The 17,498-nt window shown below is 39.0% G+C and overlaps 1 protein-coding gene across 6 annotated transcripts in view; it reads right to left on the bottom strand.

The window, feature by feature from the left end:
• The window catches only part of CYRIB (CYFIP related Rac1 interactor B), a 124,442-nt gene that overhangs the window by 12,435 nt on the left and 94,509 nt on the right, over positions 1–17,498 (bottom strand). For 3 of the 6 annotated variants that reach the window (XM_058668485.1, XM_058668484.1, XM_004580726.2), the window contains 2 exons: positions 10,213–10,295; positions 3,919–4,040 (listed from right to left, as the gene is read on the bottom strand). In XM_058668485.1, the coding sequence (XP_058524468.1) occupies positions 3,919–4,040; positions 10,213–10,285 (195 nt within the window). In that variant the 5' untranslated portion in view covers positions 10,286–10,295. The other 3 variants (XM_058668486.1, XM_058668483.1, XM_058668487.1) reach the window with 3 other exon arrangements.

Genomic DNA, 17,498 nt, shown 5'->3' with positions numbered 1-17,498 from the left:
TGCCTTGGTCCAAAGTAACTCGGAGCACCTTAGCCAAACTGAAATGTGATTCAGAAATGATCAGAAACCTGTCCACCAGAACTAAAATACTACTTCCGGGGCTTTCCCAAATATGAACAACTAGTTTCAAATCTGAAGGGAGTAAAAACAAAACATACTCTACAGACCTCAGCATGAACATGGCTTTGTCCTAGGCCCAGAATTTTAAACCACTGGACGACTTTTTCTCAGAATAGACTGCTACTCTCCCCAAAATACTTGCAACATTTTCATCTGCTTTTGGCCTACAGATGCTTTTCTTAACACTTTATGGAACCGAATTCTGTTTTCAACAACCTAGTTTGCTTTCTTTAATAACCTCAAAAAAGCCCAAATCACAAAGTTAATCATACAGTTTTGGTTATCTAGAAATACAGTACTGTTGAATGACCAGCAGTGACACTACCTATTACGCACACTCTTGAGGGTCTGGGAAAACAGGAACCGCAACCGGACCCCTTATTGCCAAAAGCGGCTGCTTTTATACTCTTTCTCCTTCGCTTTTTTCCCCGTAGGTCTTAGCTTTTCTCTGCTGCTTTTCTAGCCCTCTCTGTGCTCTTCTCCCCGTAGGTCTTACTGCTTTTAGTGGCTGCTTTTATACCGCTCTCCACCAATCACGTCTCCCTGTGGGTTCACTTAGCGCTACCTGATAGGCCAGTAGCAATGACATAATCGCATTGGGGGCATATCCCTGTGACTTCCTGTCTACCTGCTGGTGAGATCAACCCCGCCTTACGGCTCTGGGCCAGCTGCCATCCTGTGACGGCCTTTCATGGGGGCGGCTCCGGCACCCCATTCCCCACAGTTGAAGAAAACCTAACTTCACAAAAACAGTCACAATTCCCATTTCACATTATATAGTTCAAAGAAGTGTTGCTATTAATTTATGTATATTAAAAAAAATCTTCTTAGCCTCAAGCACATGCTCAGTAAATATTCAGTATCAAGTTAAAAAACAAATGAAAACAAAAAACTTAGATATGTGCATAAAGAAGCCTATGCAGCCTTTCTTCCAATGATCTAAAAATTATTTTTTAAAACAACTCACATAAAATGTTCTAGTCAATGTTATCAATTCAGAAGAGTTAACTATTCTGCTCTGTCTTGTACTGGAACTAAAAAAATCACTGCTCTTTCATGGCAAGGATTTTGTGATTTCCGCTATCGAGTTCATTGCTATTAGCTAAAGGCCTTGTTTAAAACCTATCATATCGGGCTCAGCGCAATGGCGTAGTGGTTAAGGTCCCATCCTTGCACGCACCGGGATCCCATATGGACGCCAATTCTAATCCCGGCAGCTCCACTTCCCATCCAGCTCCCTGCCTGCGGCCCGGAAAAGCAGTTGAGGACAGCCCAAAGCCTTGGGACCCTGCACCCACGTGGGAGACCCGGAAGAGGCTCCTGGCTTCGGATTGGCTCAGCTCTAGCCATTGCGGCCGCTTGGGGAGTTTGAATCATCGGATGGAAGATCTTCCTCTCTGTCTCTCCTCTCTGTATATCCACCTTTCCAATAAAAATAAATCTTAAAAAAAGCTTCAAGTTCTTGTTAAAAATAAATAAATAAATAAAACCTATTATATCTCAACATGCAAAATGGAACTCAGCAAATGTCAATACTGAGTCTTCCATGTAGAAAGAATTAGAACTCATTCTCAATAATATTAAAGACTGTTGTGGGTATAACACAATATTAATGAAAGGTACTGATATACAAGCCTGGTATGATTTATCCTAGAGAAAAACATTCATTTATTTCAAAAACAACTTGTAATTTATTTGAGAAAGAGAACCCGAGTGCTCCCATGCATTGGTTCACTCTTGAAATGCCCGCATGAGCTGGGCCTGAGCTGGAGCCAAAGCCAGGAGTCAGCAACTGAACCCACAGCTCTCCCACAGGTGAGCAGGAACCCAAGTCCGGGAGCCTGGCCCACGGTGTGAACTCAGAGCAGGCAGATGGGGTCAGAGCCGAAGCCAGGCATCAAGGCCAAATGCTCTGCTTGGAGATGCAGCAGTCGTCACCAGGAATACCGACCTTTGCTTATTTGAAATATCTTATACTAAACGAAATTGTATTATTTTAGAATCACGTTTAAACAAAATATTATTTTATTGAATTATCTTATTTTATCTTAACAATTCCATGAACTACTTCCACAGTTCTGCTACTACCAATTACAGTGATAGAGTTGTTTAATTTGTATTTCCTCTGAAACTGCAGTTATTTGGACGCATTTTCTAAAATGTAAGCACTTTACATAAGAACACAAATAATTCCCAAACTATAACCATTTTACGATATTACCTGCAGTGACTGAAATAAACTACTTTAAAGCCAGCCAACTAAAACTTGTTAACAGTGGTGTACAACTGCCAGCAAAAACGAACATTTTTTTCTAATTCAATGCTTCCTTCTAAATAAAAGTTGGTTATTTCAAGTCTTATTAATTAAATAAGCAAAATACATGTTACACTGACACATGCCAATTAGTTAGAATTATTAGTTACAATTACCACTTGTTTTAAACCATTACTTCTTATTCTTCCTTGTATTTCACTCTTCTTTAGTATTATTTATATTCCTAAACAAACTTAAAAAATTAACTCTGAGGAATTTATTTGCTTTTCTGTATGGAACTGCATGTATGAATTCTATGAGGCATCTCAGGAAAGCAGCACTACCAAACGAGTATGACAAATTAATTTAACAGGCATTCAATTAAGCTTATATATTGATTTTGAAGACAACATATCTTTACTGGAAAGGAGCCCTTTTAGAAAAATAACTTTTCCATGGGAAATACTGAAATTTAAAAAAGACTAAACAGGGCCTGGCGTGGTAGCATAGTGGCTAAAGTCCTTGCCTTGCATGTGCCCAGGATACCATATGGGTGCTAGTTCATGTTCCGGCTACTCCACTTCCCATCCAGCTGCTTGTGGCCTGGGAAAGCAGTTGAGGATGGCCCAAAGCCTGGGGACCCTATACCTATGTGGGAGACCCGGAAGAAGCTCCTGGCTTCTGGCTTCGGATCAGCTCAGCCCAACTCTGGCCACTGTGGCCACTTGGGGAGTGAACCAGTGGACAGACGATCTTTAGTTTCTCCTCTCTGTGAATGTGACTTTCCAATAAAAACAAATAACCTTAAAAAAAAAAAGACCAAATAGAAAATAAGTGATCCTGCAGCGAATGAGATTTTTTTATTGATAAGAATAATTCAACTGTCCAAAAAACTTTCAGTTTAATGGCAGAACAGTTATCAGCAATCAGAACTAACATGCAGTGCTGATCATCAACAGGGAGACACTGTCAACATTTTACAGCAACCTGTACGCCAGTGTGATCCACAGAGCAAGAACAATTTACCAGCTACTCAGCTAAGATGTAATTAAAGGTTTAAACAGCTGAAATTTCAGAGAAATGACTACAAGCTTTTGCTTACTAAAACTTCCAAGCTCAGCCTCCAGCTTTGGTGTCTATGCCACAGGTGTTCCCTGCAGTGCAGTCATGCAGTGGGGAGGGACCCTACAGTGGGATGGTTTCAAGTTTCCTCCCAGAAAGCTCTGAAGAGTGGAAAAGGCACACTGGCAGGACAGACACAGAACACCAGATTCTGTTCCTCTATGACAAATAAAGTATAAGTACTTCCCAACAAACATTACAAGTACTAGGTGTAACAGCATCAAAGAATTCTCCTTAAAGTACATAAATCATATTTATCAGCAACAATTTTCCTTTCCACATATTTTTAACACAATGCCAAGTAATCTTACTTAAAACATAATACTTAATACGAAACAAAGAAGTTGAAAGTCTAGACAACAAGAGTGATTAGGAGGTAGGACACAGTACCTTGAGCTTTCTAGAAAATGCATTAACTTTACCTCGCGTATTTCATGTCCAGCTCCTCTGTATGACTGCAAGTCCTCCAAGATGCCTTCTGCATCTTTTAAGACTACATTCACCTGATTATAAATTTCCTTCTCAGACTCTGTAGGCTGGGCATCTAAATGGCAGGAAAGCACAAGAAAATTTATAGTGACGTAATTTTCAATTCGACGTACAACTCTAGGCAATTACCAATGCACTTTTTCAAAGACGAGTTATAGTTCATTCAGTATTAACTTTGCATCTCTTTGAAAAGACCAACAGTTTTTCCATAGTTCTGATATTTGAATGATTAGCCTCAACTTTATGAAAACCACGAAGAAGCAAGGGAATACCCAATTTTACTATTTAGTTTAAGTTATAAATTATGACTCAGTGTAACAGGCCAATCTGAGAATGATAATCAAAAATTTAAATTGTGATAGTTTTAATAATCACTTTTCTACTGTACTCCTCACTACCACTAAGGACTATAAATTCACCAACAAAGATCTATTTTAATATCATAGGAACGGAAGCCTATTGAAACAACTGTCCATTTACAAGACTGAAACTAATTTCCAATGAAGTTTCATTTTGCTTTAAATGAGTGGGTTTTAATATATAAAAAGGAGACCCCTGAAAAAGAACGAGTTTCCAGAAGCTCTGCTTCTACAGGCTCCACTACAGGATCAGGTAGGCAAGGAAGGGACACACACCCCTAAGAACTCCTGACTCTTGCAAAGAAGATTCCAAATGACAGAACTGCTCTAGAACGACTGTAATAATACAAGTGCTAAAAATTCTGAAATATTAAAGAAAAAAGCAGGCTCCTTCCCTCCAGTGACTGAGGAGAGCCACCAAAAGGCATCAGCAGAAACACAAGCATACAGGAGTCTGTACCACCTGCAGCGTGAGCCACGGAACATCGCTAATGATGACCAAGCCTGGGTTCTACTGAAGTTCTACTCTTAAGAACTTGGTCATCTGTTTCTCTAAGGAATGTATGCATATACGAATTGTTATATACATATGCATACATTACATCTGTTTCTTTTGTTTGTACACACAAAAAAAGGTACTCCAGCAAGGATCCTGTTTCCATAAATCTTTGCAAGCCATCAGACTCAACACTACAGGTAGGGGATAAGGTATGTAAAATAACAAACATGATTACCATAATGTTTTAGAGAAGAATTGCACTGGCAGAAACCCTCCATGCTAAGGAGGCTGCACAACACTGCAAGATGAACTCACATTTCTGATAAAACTTTTTGCCCATCACAGTCTAGTCCCTAAGACTTCCTTGCATCCACTTTACCATTCACAAGTCTACACAATGATCTATGTATTCCTTTGCTTAGAAACTTAAGACAGTCTACACATGAAACTAAGAATAATGATGCCCACAAATTTTAACTTTATTTTGTGTTGGGGCAAAGCATAATTCAATTCCAACTGTTGAACTTCAATTAATTAAAAACACGCAGCATATCAAAAAATATAGTATCAGCTTAAAGATTTAACATACATAAACCTACTACAGTAACAATAAAAAATTAATATTCATGGGCAAAGCTAACTTAAAAATCTGTGTTCATGTATCTGCTTCCTGATTTTTCAAATTTCTTTTCAAAATTTTTAAAAATTTAAATATTATGAGAAAACAATTACACAAAATAAGCCAATTGAAAAATTAAAAGATTCTGTGTCCAAGTAATAATTCTGTGTCCACAGCAAATACTAATATTGTAGCTAAATGACTAGGTTTTTAAAATCCAAGTTTCATTTTAGCAGTAATTTTTTTTCCACATTTTAGTCAGGCCATATTTCCCAAACAGTTAGACACACACCTTCAAAAAGTACAACTCATTACTTTTATACTTACACCAGATGCAGAAGAGAAAACATACTTTTAACATGCAAAAACGAACTTTATACTCTTTCAATGGAACTGTGGAACTACAGACAGCACATCAGTAAGAGACACACACTGTAGTTGGAACTCATGAAGTGGGAATTCATGACAAAAGATACTATTTTAACTATTTCACATCAAGGGTAATTGTGAAGCTTGAAAATACTTCTAAACTATGTATTTTGGGATGGTGAATATCTGTTAACACAAAAACGTGACATTGAGACTTACACACAAACAGAACATTACCAAGGACCTTAAATAGACCTTGTAAGTGGTTAATAACTAGTGAAGGTTTAATTTAAAAATAAAGGAGAAGATTCCCGTTTCCCCTGAGGGTGGGAAACACCCAGCACCACACTAGTAAGCATTTTTCGACTATCACAGGAAAGTCACATTGATAATTTTGAAAGCTGCCGAAGACTGCTGTAGAAATGAAGACAAACGGAAAACAGCGGGCAGGAAGCACTACTTTACTGAAAGCCAATTCATGCAAAAGGGCAAAATATTAGAGAGGAAAAAAAGACTGTATAAAAGAAAGCTTTTTGGTTGTTGGTGTTTCATAAAATAATATAATACAAACAAGACTTGTCACTTTGTTTTTTTTATAGTAATGGTTGTTCTATTTTAAGAAAAACAAACCACTTAGCCAGCTAACAAAGACATTCAATTGATTACAAAATAATTTATCTACTATTGAGAATAGACATATCAAATATTCATCAAGTTTAGTTCAAAAAGCTGTCCAAGGGAAATAAGGCATGTTTTCACTGAACTTACTGTTTGAAGGTGAAACTAAATATTTTAGTAATTTCACACCAATTTTCTTAAGGTTACAGGATAAAACTCACTAAAAATAACTAATGAAATTGAAGATGCTATACAAAAGGAGATAAAAACTAGCCATGGGGGGGAAAATCATAAAAATGTGTTGAGGTTTCTCCATTTTATTCTCATTCACAGTTCATGAAGGAAGAGACCAGCATGTAATCAGTGCCACTGAGCAGCGTGCAGCTGGCACCTGGCACACTCTCCTTAAACACAAAGGGAAGGTACAGAGACACAGGCCTCCAGCATCAACTAAAATGGCTATTATGCATTTGGCTTCTGAAAAAATAAATTTTGCACCACTTTTTACAAAACAAAATACAAAAATGCCACTAGAATAAATATTTCAAAATATAGGGCAAACACAACTGAAAACATGTTAAGTGATAAAATGAAAAAATAAAGTTGGACTAAAGAGTATGAACCAGTAGTTTTAAATGATGGAGGGAAACAGGTAACACAGACACAGGAAATAGAGAAAATGTATGACTCACCAGGAAGGCACTGTACCAACCAATCAACTTCTGTCCCTCACTTCCAAATGACACCCCTACTCACTGCTCTCTGATCTACCAGGAGATACGGGTGCATACCGAACTTGCATGATTTACAAAGCAGTATGCTAAGGTTAAGAAGGGGCACCGAAAAAATTCAAACTCCTCTTCTACACAGTGTTACGTAAAGTGCAAAACTGTGATTAGAATGAGCTATAAACTCACAGTACTGTTAAAGGAGTAGGTAATTTGAGAACTAGAAAAGGCTTTATTGCCATTTGTGTATTAATTATGGGCTAATACATTAATGGAACCATTTTTTAAAATTCTTCCATAATGAACCCAATCTGTTCATTTTCAGGTAAGTTAATATGTTCCTGATACACAACTTGAATATAAATTACATAATAAAGTATGAGTTCACATTTCTGTCTACCCTATTATCTTCTTTATCTTTCCATCCCTAGCACCTACTGGCTGGTATACAAGAGGGAAACCATAAATCTATTTTGAGTGCAGTGAAAAACTATGTGTGTACATGTGTGTGTATGAGAAAGTAAGTGACATCATTCTATTCTATCACATTTCACACACACTAGAATACCTATTTTGTATACACCTGTATGTGAAAATCAGGTACATCTGAATGGGATTCTTGATGTAGCTACTCCACTACGGATACATACTGAACTAGATTCGACAACTTAGGCATGACAGAGAGGAAAACTAGATTATTCTAGTGATCTAATTATTTCTGTTGCATAAGAAATATATTATGTTCAACGAAAAGAACATGGTTTATTCTCAGTAGCATTAGGAGCTGGCAATCCTGATGCTGTGGAGCAGCAGAATGGGAGTCGTTTCAGAGGTCATGGTCTCTGTGGGGCCTGATGACAAGGTAAGTTTACAAATGAAGCCAAACACGCAAGTGGAGTGGATGATAGAAAAAAAACCTGAGCATGTCAAAAAATCCAAAGAACTCAAGCAGGCACCTGATCCAGTGGTTAACATGTCACTGAGACACCTGTGTCTCATGCTGGACTGCAGGCAACTGATGGGTCAGCAAGTTGGTCCCTGCCACACACGTGGAGACCGGGCCACAAGGTGTTTCAATTCTCAGCCCAGAGTTGTTTGGGAGTGAACCACCTGACAGGAGCCCTTTCATTTCCTGTCTTTTTTCTCCGTATTTCACAAATCAGTAATCAGTAAATACAGATTTTAAAATAAGAAAATTTTAAAGAAGTTAATAAGTAACTGTGGCCTGGTATCCAGTATGTCTTCATGAAATTCAACTTGCAGTAAGTACACCATTAAGTGTCAAGCCTAAAGTTCTATAAAGGCAGACAAAAGGCAGCAAGTTACCAATTTAAAGTTTCTATCTGCCTTTAAGAAGGTAAAACTTTATGTATGGTCCTACACTATTGGTTAACAATTATTGTTATAGGTAATAACCTTTTTCCTGCTACTAGAATAGACTGGAAGGCTCAGAGAAAATAATTTTTTCAATGCTACATTCAAATCCGTGCTTCCCACTTGACCACAGCATAATACTAAGTTTACGAAAAGCTCAAGTGCCAAGTCTTGAACAAGATCTTGACTGTATTGAAGCCAAGATTCTGTAAATGTAAGGAATTTGTGATAGAGGAAAGAGGAGACAGAACAGCAGAAAAATATACAAGACCAAGTAGGAAACAGATGCAAATAAACTAAAATACAGCTCTAATGTAAGCTGCCTCATCTGAAATGATCTTCAAGTCAGCAATCTGCTAAACATCCCCAAGCTGATTAAAATTCATGCTCAACATGCACTTAAAACAGCACTGCCAAATTGTTGAGAAGGGTCAAGAAAACCATGAGCCAACTAACATCCAACCTCAAATTACGGTCCTGATATTCAATTACTTCTCTTCACTATTTTGAACCTAGTCCCCAGAACTGTAACAGATCATTTAGAGAAACGTTATAAGAGTAGAAAAGTATCAGAGACCACAAGTTCTTCTATTAAATGGAGATAAGCTATAAATTATGTATTCATCTAAGCTATCCTAAGAAAAAGCAGTGTAAGTGATTCACCAAATAAAATTTTACGAAATCATAAAAACTAATCTGTTTTGCTTTTAAAAACAGAAAGTCTTATATTTTAGGTATTTAAAGATCTGTTCAAATGTTTTTAACCTTAGATAAAAATATAAGGGAACACATGACTTAAAATTAAAAACTATCTCTTCACCCTTTCCTAACAATTTTCTAATGATCAGTTAAAATAGCAACATTCAAAGGAAAACACCAATTTCATATCATTTTTCTCGATTGGACAATGAGACAAGCTAAAGCAATATCAACAGCCAAAACACCAAAAGCTCTGCGACATGCAGCAAGGTCAATGACACTTACCTGCCACTCTTAGACCATATTATAATAGGTCATGCAACATAAAACAAACAGAAGGCAAATTACTCAAAGGTCTGTGAACCCATTATTTTTTTTTTTATTTAGAATTAGAAAAATTCCCAGAATAAATGTATAAATTCAATTTTAATGTAGAATTATCAGAAAAGATTAAATAATTTAGGTTCACACTTACCTTTTAATATTATGCCCAAATTACTGAGCTCTGAACGGCCTTCATGAACAGATTTATATTTAAGATAGTTCAATAAGCACATACAGCAATTGAAACCTGGTTAATTTTTCCTGAGTCCAATAAAAATGTTTCTTCTATTATATTTATATATATTGCTTCCATTAACAAATCTTGAGGTATTATTTTTCATTTCCACCAAAATGGTTTTCATAAAAATGTTTTCATACACGATAGATCTTGTTATAAATCATCACCAACTAAGAGATATGAAACCTCTTATAAAAATTCAGAGACTTTTGTCATCACAATTTGATCTACAAAATATGGCTTCCAGTTCTAGAAGGCACCAGAAATTTGACTCAAACAATTCACAGCTCAGTCATGCAAAGCAGTTAAAAAGGATGGCGAAGAGAAAACATTCATTTAGTGCAAGACAAACGCAGTCTACTGCAGGCAAAGAGAAATAGATATAAAATCATCTTCTCACTTTCAAAATCAAGGAAAAAATTTGGCCCCTGCTCAAGGTCTGTGCATGTCAAAACTTTAAGAAGATTCCCCATGTTAAGGTACCTGTCAAGACAAGAATGAGAAAAGAGAAAATATCCCTTTTATAAAAAAGAACATCTGAAATTTACTTTAAAAAAATATAGTAACAGGGAAAATATTCATTAGGCCATGAATTCATCCTTCAGGTTACCCAGACTGCGCTCTGGCAGACAGCAGACCGGGCGCTCAGGGGGTTCCTATGCAGGACCTAGAGGTGAAATGCAGTTCTCCTGTACACAATGGCACAACTGTTGCTCTAAGTCATTTCAAATTTTTCCCAAGACAAGTTTCATTAATGGCCTTATAATGAAAAATTCTTTAAGTATTCCAATAGTGCTACTATTCTGAAAAAAGAAATCTCTGATCAAAAGTTATACATGTATAATCTTGGCAGGATAGCACTGAAACAGTAATCTACTTCAAAGCCAACTATCAAGAGGTTTGGTCACACCTTACCGTCACAGCTCATCTTACAATAGCAGAATATAAAACTTACTTCCTGCATGCCATTAAATACAGCATGTATGTCTGACCAAATTTGGAATAGAATTAATTTGTGGAAGTTACTTCAAGGTATTGCTCCTGGATATGCAGCACAATTCTGATTCCGTAATATTATGTAGGATTCAGCAAACTGACTGTTGCTTGACATAGGCACTAAAGTATACTAATAGAATATTCATCATAAGGCTATTTGCTTCATGGACTAATGAAAGACAGCACTGGCTACAGACTCAACATGATTTTAGCGAATGAAAAACTAAAGAATTATACATATGATGGTGATGTTTGCCTACAATTAAAAAAAAAATCATGCAACTTTTGTTCAATCCCCAAGTTTAATTAACAAATATTCTGCCTGGCCTTCACTGTGGTGTAAGTACCATGACTCTTGCACCTTTACCATTATGCACCAGCTGTGAAGGGCTAAAGAGACTTACTTTCAAAGTCCAAGAAAAAATGTGCTGCATTGTGGTCTATGTCCCTGGTTAGCACCTTAATGAGATTACCCATGCCAGCAAACCTAAAAATAAAAATGGCAACATCATTTAGTTCCAGTAAAAAAGTTTTAAGCAGAGGCCTGGGATTTGGCAATGGCTGGCTTGCTCATAGTTACCAACAGGTGCAGGAATATGTGCTCCTGGCCTCAAAAATTTGGAACAACAAAGCACATTTGGTTCCAAGTTTATAGTTCCTGTCTCTCTTTTCCACATACCAAAAAAGTTGTACATAAAACAACATGGGAAAGCAAACTAGATTTTTACATAAAACTTTCAATATTTACATATTATTAGTATCTAAATGTTGCTCCTTTAAAGCTTTTGAGGCATATATTCTGAATTGAAATTAACATCAATATTAGACTTCTCAATTTAGCAAATATTAAGACCATTATTTTTAAACAATAGATTTTTCTTCTTGTAGAATCAAGTCCTACTAGGAACACAAAAAGAGAGTAGTCAAATCACATTTAATCATTTAAGATAGAAGGAAGTATTAGTCAACAACTCATTTTTTAAAAAAAGTTACCACATAAAACCCAGTACTTCTTACAGCTTTTTTTCTCCTAAGATTAAAGAAACTTCTACTACATAACTCTTACATTGAATATTCCAGTCCATACATCTCTCCAAATGCATAAAACACAGCAAGCAATCATATAAAAAGTCAGGAATTACACAACTTAGCTAAGTATGGAGAGAGGAAAAAAAATAAGGTGCTGGTATAAATCTTGCTCAAGAGTTGAGGATGAAGTGGGAAGTGAACACTCAGGACACCAGGTTCTAACCTGGAAACAGAAGCAAGAATGGAGAAGGCGATTACAGTATCACCACTACCCGCTCCTGCCCTTTGCCCAGCCACGCTGCTGGCAAACGCAAATTAAGTAAAACATAACAGTAACAATCTTTTCATGACTTAAAGACGCACACAAAGGGTTTAGCACTTCAGTCGTCGGACCCGATTCTCCTGCTCCACCTTCGCGCCAGGAGTAGTTTATGCTCTGAACCGTTAAGCTTACATTTTTAACTGTAAACTTCCAAGAAACTAAATACAGAACACATTTGTGTGACTATTACTGGCTTTAGAAGTCAAGACACAGTTTTCACAATACTGAAAAGCATCTAGTACAGTCACAACTGTGGTCGTCCTCTTGTCATGCAATACTTTCCGGACAGGAGACGTGGTGACCTGTCTTCTTTTTACATTAGCATTTCCTTTCGCAGAATTTCAATGGTCTGAATTTATGTTTCACATGAGATAATTAAGACACAGTAATTAAAAAGGAAATACTGAATGTTTAATATTTCAGCTCAATTTATCTTACATAATGTAAAAAGTCTCTTAAACAAGCATTTTTTTTAATTAATCGTCACATCCAAATGACCTCAAATCGTTACTACATCTATTCAGTACATTTATGAAATCATCTAGACACAGAACGTTTCACAGTTCTAAATCTTAAAAGCTTTCAAACATATATGGAATACCTGTATCCAGACATACAAATTCTTTCACTAACTATGACTACATAACAAATGATTATCTAGTGGCATCCAAATTGCAACTCCAGATGGAAAACACGTCAGGAAAAGAACTGTAATCGCTACCGACAGGAAAGGGCAGCATATTACTTGGTGTGAAGAATTTAGTCCGGGCCCGGCGCAGTGCCTAGCAGCTGAAGTCCTCGCCTTGAACGCGCCGGGATCCCATATGGGCACCAGTTCTAATCCTGACAGCCCCACTTCCCATCCATCTCCCTGCTTGTGGCCTGAGAAAGCAGGAGAGGACGGCCCAAAGCTTTGGGACCCTGCATCCGTGTGGGAGACCCGGAAGAGCTCCTGGCTCCTGGCTTTGGATCGGCGCAGTACCGGCCGTTGCAGTCACTTGGGGAGTGAATCATCAGACAAAAGATCTTTCTCTCTGTCTCCCCTTCTCTCTGTGTAATAAAAATAAATAAATCTTTTTTTAAAAAAGAATTTAATCCATGGAATCAAACCAGAATTCTAACTAGTTCACTAGGTTTTGTCTTTAAGCAAAATAGTTAACTTCTCTGGGATTCACTTTGTGATAAGAGCAATAAAGATAATTATTTTACTTTCTTAAAGAGTTACTTAAAAGGTTCAATGAAATTTAGGCACTGACTCAGTGCAGTGGCAATAGGAAAAATACAATAATGCTGGATTTTACAGTATCCAAAAATCACAAAACAACGTTTTAAAAAATGGCTCTATTTGGGCCCAGCGGCGTGGCCTAGCAGCTGGAGTCCTTGCCTTAAAAGCCCCGGGATCCCATATGGGCGCCGGTTCTAATCCCGGCAGCTCCACTTCCCATCTAGCTCCCTGCTTGTGGCCTGGGAAAGCAGTAGAGGACGGCCCAGAGCTTTGGGACCCTGCACCCGCATGGGAGACCTGGAAGAGATTCCAGGTTCCCGGCATCGGATCGGCGCGCACCGGCCTGTTGCGGCTCACTTGGGGAGTGAAACATCGGATGGAAGATCTTCCTCTCTGTCTCTCCTCCTCTCTGTATATCTGGCTTTCCAATAATAATAAATCTTCAAAAGAAATGGCTCTATTTCTTTTAGTTCAAACGAGTCTTCACTCTATTAATGAATTTCAACATTACAAATCAAAGTAAAGCCCCTCTGGGACATGACTGTGGCTGAAATGCTAAGTGACCAGCAGACCATCCTCAAGCACGAAGGTAAGAAGGCAGAGTAAGGATTCCAGTCACAGCCAAGTGGGTCTGTGGACCTGCAGCCCCTCTGCGTCACCGAGCCGCCCTCCCGGGCACCCAGCCTAACGGGCACCACACTGCTCCTCACAGCCTCACACCTGGTCCTGAGATCGCCACCTTCCAAAGTTCTCTGAGTCAAAACACAGAAACTAAGTTTACTAAGAATGAACAAATACACCACTATACCCAATGCCTTATCATATTTTCACTTAGCAAGAACACCCCCACAAAGCCTCCAACCCTCTTAGTTGACTAGTTTCAAGTCGGCTAGATACCAGAATGCTTGGGTTCAAAACCCAGCTCCGCCACTTCCAGGTCCTGTGATTTCAATCAAGAGTCCTGACTTTCCCAGAGCTCAGCTTTCTCATCTGTAAAACAAGTACTGCTAATAATATCCATCAGGCAAAGAGTTCCTATGATCACTGAAGCTGTTGACACAGGCACAGCAGTTAGTATCATGCCTGTGAGTTTCTCTGCTGCTATTACTGGAGCAGCTGTCAGAGCAGCCTGACTGAACACAGGATGTGTTCCCGGCAGCAGAACCCACGGAATGTCAAGCTGGGAGTGTAGGGCAGTTACATTTCCTGGCCCAGAGGATGCCATCCTGGCTCAGTAACAAGAAGCCAGCACACAGCGGAGTCAGGGAAAGCACCCTGGAGTTCTTAACTTCTGATTGCATTATTCCCAAGTTCTAGCTGCCATTTCTCTCCATCTGTCTGTTCAGTTGCTTCTACATCCTTTTGGTTTAAGACACCCGTGTTTCATTCCGTCAATATTCCTTTACCTTTTTAGTTGAGTTAGATTTCTGCCATTTCTATCTAAAAGTTGTTTTTGACTAGGAAGATTTCTAAGTTTCAGATAAACAGGCAAATCTGATATGACCTCAAAAGACATAAAATTTTTAAACAGACTTACATAAAACTTGATCCTAAATACTTCTATCTTAGTGGTACCATTTCAAAGCAAACAATAAATATTATCATGCAGAGTAATAAGTCACTATCTTACCATATAAATTTAGGAGAAAGGCAAAATTCCATTCCAAATTGTTTTAAAGTAATCCCTGCTTTAAGCTAACTATCATAAATATTTACTACATAAATAAGAATAAATGTAACAACTTTAATATACAGATGGTAGACACCGTTTACTTCAAGAGTTTGTGATATTTCTGGTGGAACTTTGTGAATAACAATGCTTATGTTGGATATTTGTTTGGAAGTTGACAAGTTATCTGGAGAAAAACATGCTTTTCCTGGCCAGTAGTCTGTGGAATGCGTTTGTAAGCTAACAAAAGGCACTTGATAAATACATCAGCCGATTTTCCCAGCAGCCAGCAGCGCCAGAATGCAGGCTGCCCTTACCACCTGCTCCTCACTCTTCCAGGACCTTCTTCCGATTTCATCCTCTCTACACTCAGGGCTGGGTCAATGCTGTTTCTTCTGCTTGGCATGCCAGTCTCCGGGATTCTCCCAGGGATGTGTCTTAGCCTCCTCCTTCAGCTCTCATCTGAAACGCCACTTCAAGAAGCTTTTTTTTTTTTTGGTGGGGGGAGTTGCGATAGCCTAGTGGCTAAAGTCCTCACCTGGCACATGCCAGGATCTCATACGGGTGCCAGTTCTAATCCCCGCTTCCCATTCAGCTCCCTGCTTGTGGCCTGGGAAAGCAGTCGAGGACGGCCCAAAGCCTTGGGACCCTGCACCGCCCCCCCCCCCTCCATGGTAGACCCGGAAGAAACTCCTGGCTCCTGACTTCAGATTGGCTCAGCCCCAGCCGTTGCGGCCACTTGGGGAGTGAATCATTGGATGCAAGATCTTCCTCTCTGTATATCTGACTTTGCAATAAAAATAAATAAATCTTTAAAAAAAAGTTGGCAGGCAAGCAAAGTAATAGAGTTTTACTATCATGAATGCTAGTTAAACCATTCAATTGCCACAGTTTGAGATCTAAACTTTAACCATGAATACTTCTTCAACAATCACAGAAAGCAAGCATAAGGTGAAACACTACAAACTTCAAACCACAGCAACAGTCTTGGGAAGCCTGCTTCTGAAAACACTCAGCCACTGTCTTCTCCAAAGAGTACATGAAGCCTACTTATTCAACTGCTTTTATGAAACTGCACCGCCACTCAGAAGCCACTGCCACTACAGGAAACCGGAGCGAAGGAAGGAACACAGGACCTCTCTGTGTGTTCAGTCCCTCACCATCTCCTGCAGCAGCAACCAGCGAGGGCTAGACTTCCCAGTGCAGCAGGGCCTTGGACCCCTTCAGGGAGCTGAGGCCCCACCTCTAGGGATTCTCCTTCGAAGTCCTATGTTTTCCCCAAGCTGTCTCTTTTGTTTCTCAGTTTTGGAGAGGCAGCTGCTTTCTGGGGTTCCCAGAAATGGTGAAGTTACCGCGCACACTCATCTGGTTAGGACCCCAATGCTTCTGCAAATAAATCCTTCAATTTTGCGCTGGTGTTGGGGTGCACGTTAGGCTGCAGCCTGCAGTGGCAGCATCCACTTTCGATCCTGCGCCCTGCTGCGCCTGCAAAGCAGCGGAAGACAGGACAAGTGTTCGGGCTCCTGCCAACCATGTGGGAGACCTACATGAAGCTCCTGGGGCTCCATTCACCCTGGCCCAGCCTTAGCCAACGAGGTTATCTGGGAAATAAACTGGCTGATAGAAAATCTTGCTGTTTCTTTCTCTCTGTGTAACTTTCAAGTAAATAAATATTTTCTATAAAAAATCCACAAAATTGTAAATACCTAGCAGGTTTCTTTCTGGTTGGAATCTGACCGGCACAGGAAGTTCCAGGGTAGCTTAATCCTTATCAACATATCTAATACCTCATCACCAGGTACTACTTTTGATTTTAATTAAGTGATCCTTTGATTCGACTCTATGAAATATAAAGGAAGAGATGGAGTGATTGAAAGCAGGGTGCAGGCATTCCTGGCTGTCCAGGTGAAACACCATCACAGCTCTACTGAAACCTCAGCACAAAACCCTAGCAGACATCCTCACCAATATACTTAAACTCCAGTCTGGCAAACCACATGCAGTTATGGCTCAAAGAAACATGACACGAATGAACAACAGAAGGAAAAGCAGTTGACTTGGTTCCTAGGTTGGCCCGTATCATAAAAAGGGTGACTTTCTGCAAGTACATTTAGTGAAGTCTAAACCTCTCACATTGCCTCTGGCTAGGATGCTTCTGTATGTTAAGCCACAATCTTCCTAATGCTGACACCTAGTGGGTACACTCAGACTTTATAATTTACAATAAAACACTTTCTTTCAGCTAATTTAAAAGACTCACTAGGAAACTAAGCCACACACAACAAAATGAACTGGGTGATACAGCTGCTCCTTACATGGCAATGACCACAACAAACGGCATCATATCATCTTTTCATTGCATCCGAGTTTGGTTCAGCAATTCCTAGTACTCTGATTACTGAGCTTCCTGGCTTCAGCCACTGAAAATACAATCTATCACTGCAA

Source organism: Ochotona princeps, chromosome 9, assembly GCF_030435755.1.
Source record: "Ochotona princeps isolate mOchPri1 chromosome 9, mOchPri1.hap1, whole genome shotgun sequence".
NCBI classification, from domain to species: Eukaryota; Metazoa; Chordata; class Mammalia; order Lagomorpha; family Ochotonidae; genus Ochotona; species Ochotona princeps.
The sequence above is the reverse complement of the archived record's forward strand: the minus strand, read 5'-3'. Positions and strand labels throughout refer to the sequence as shown.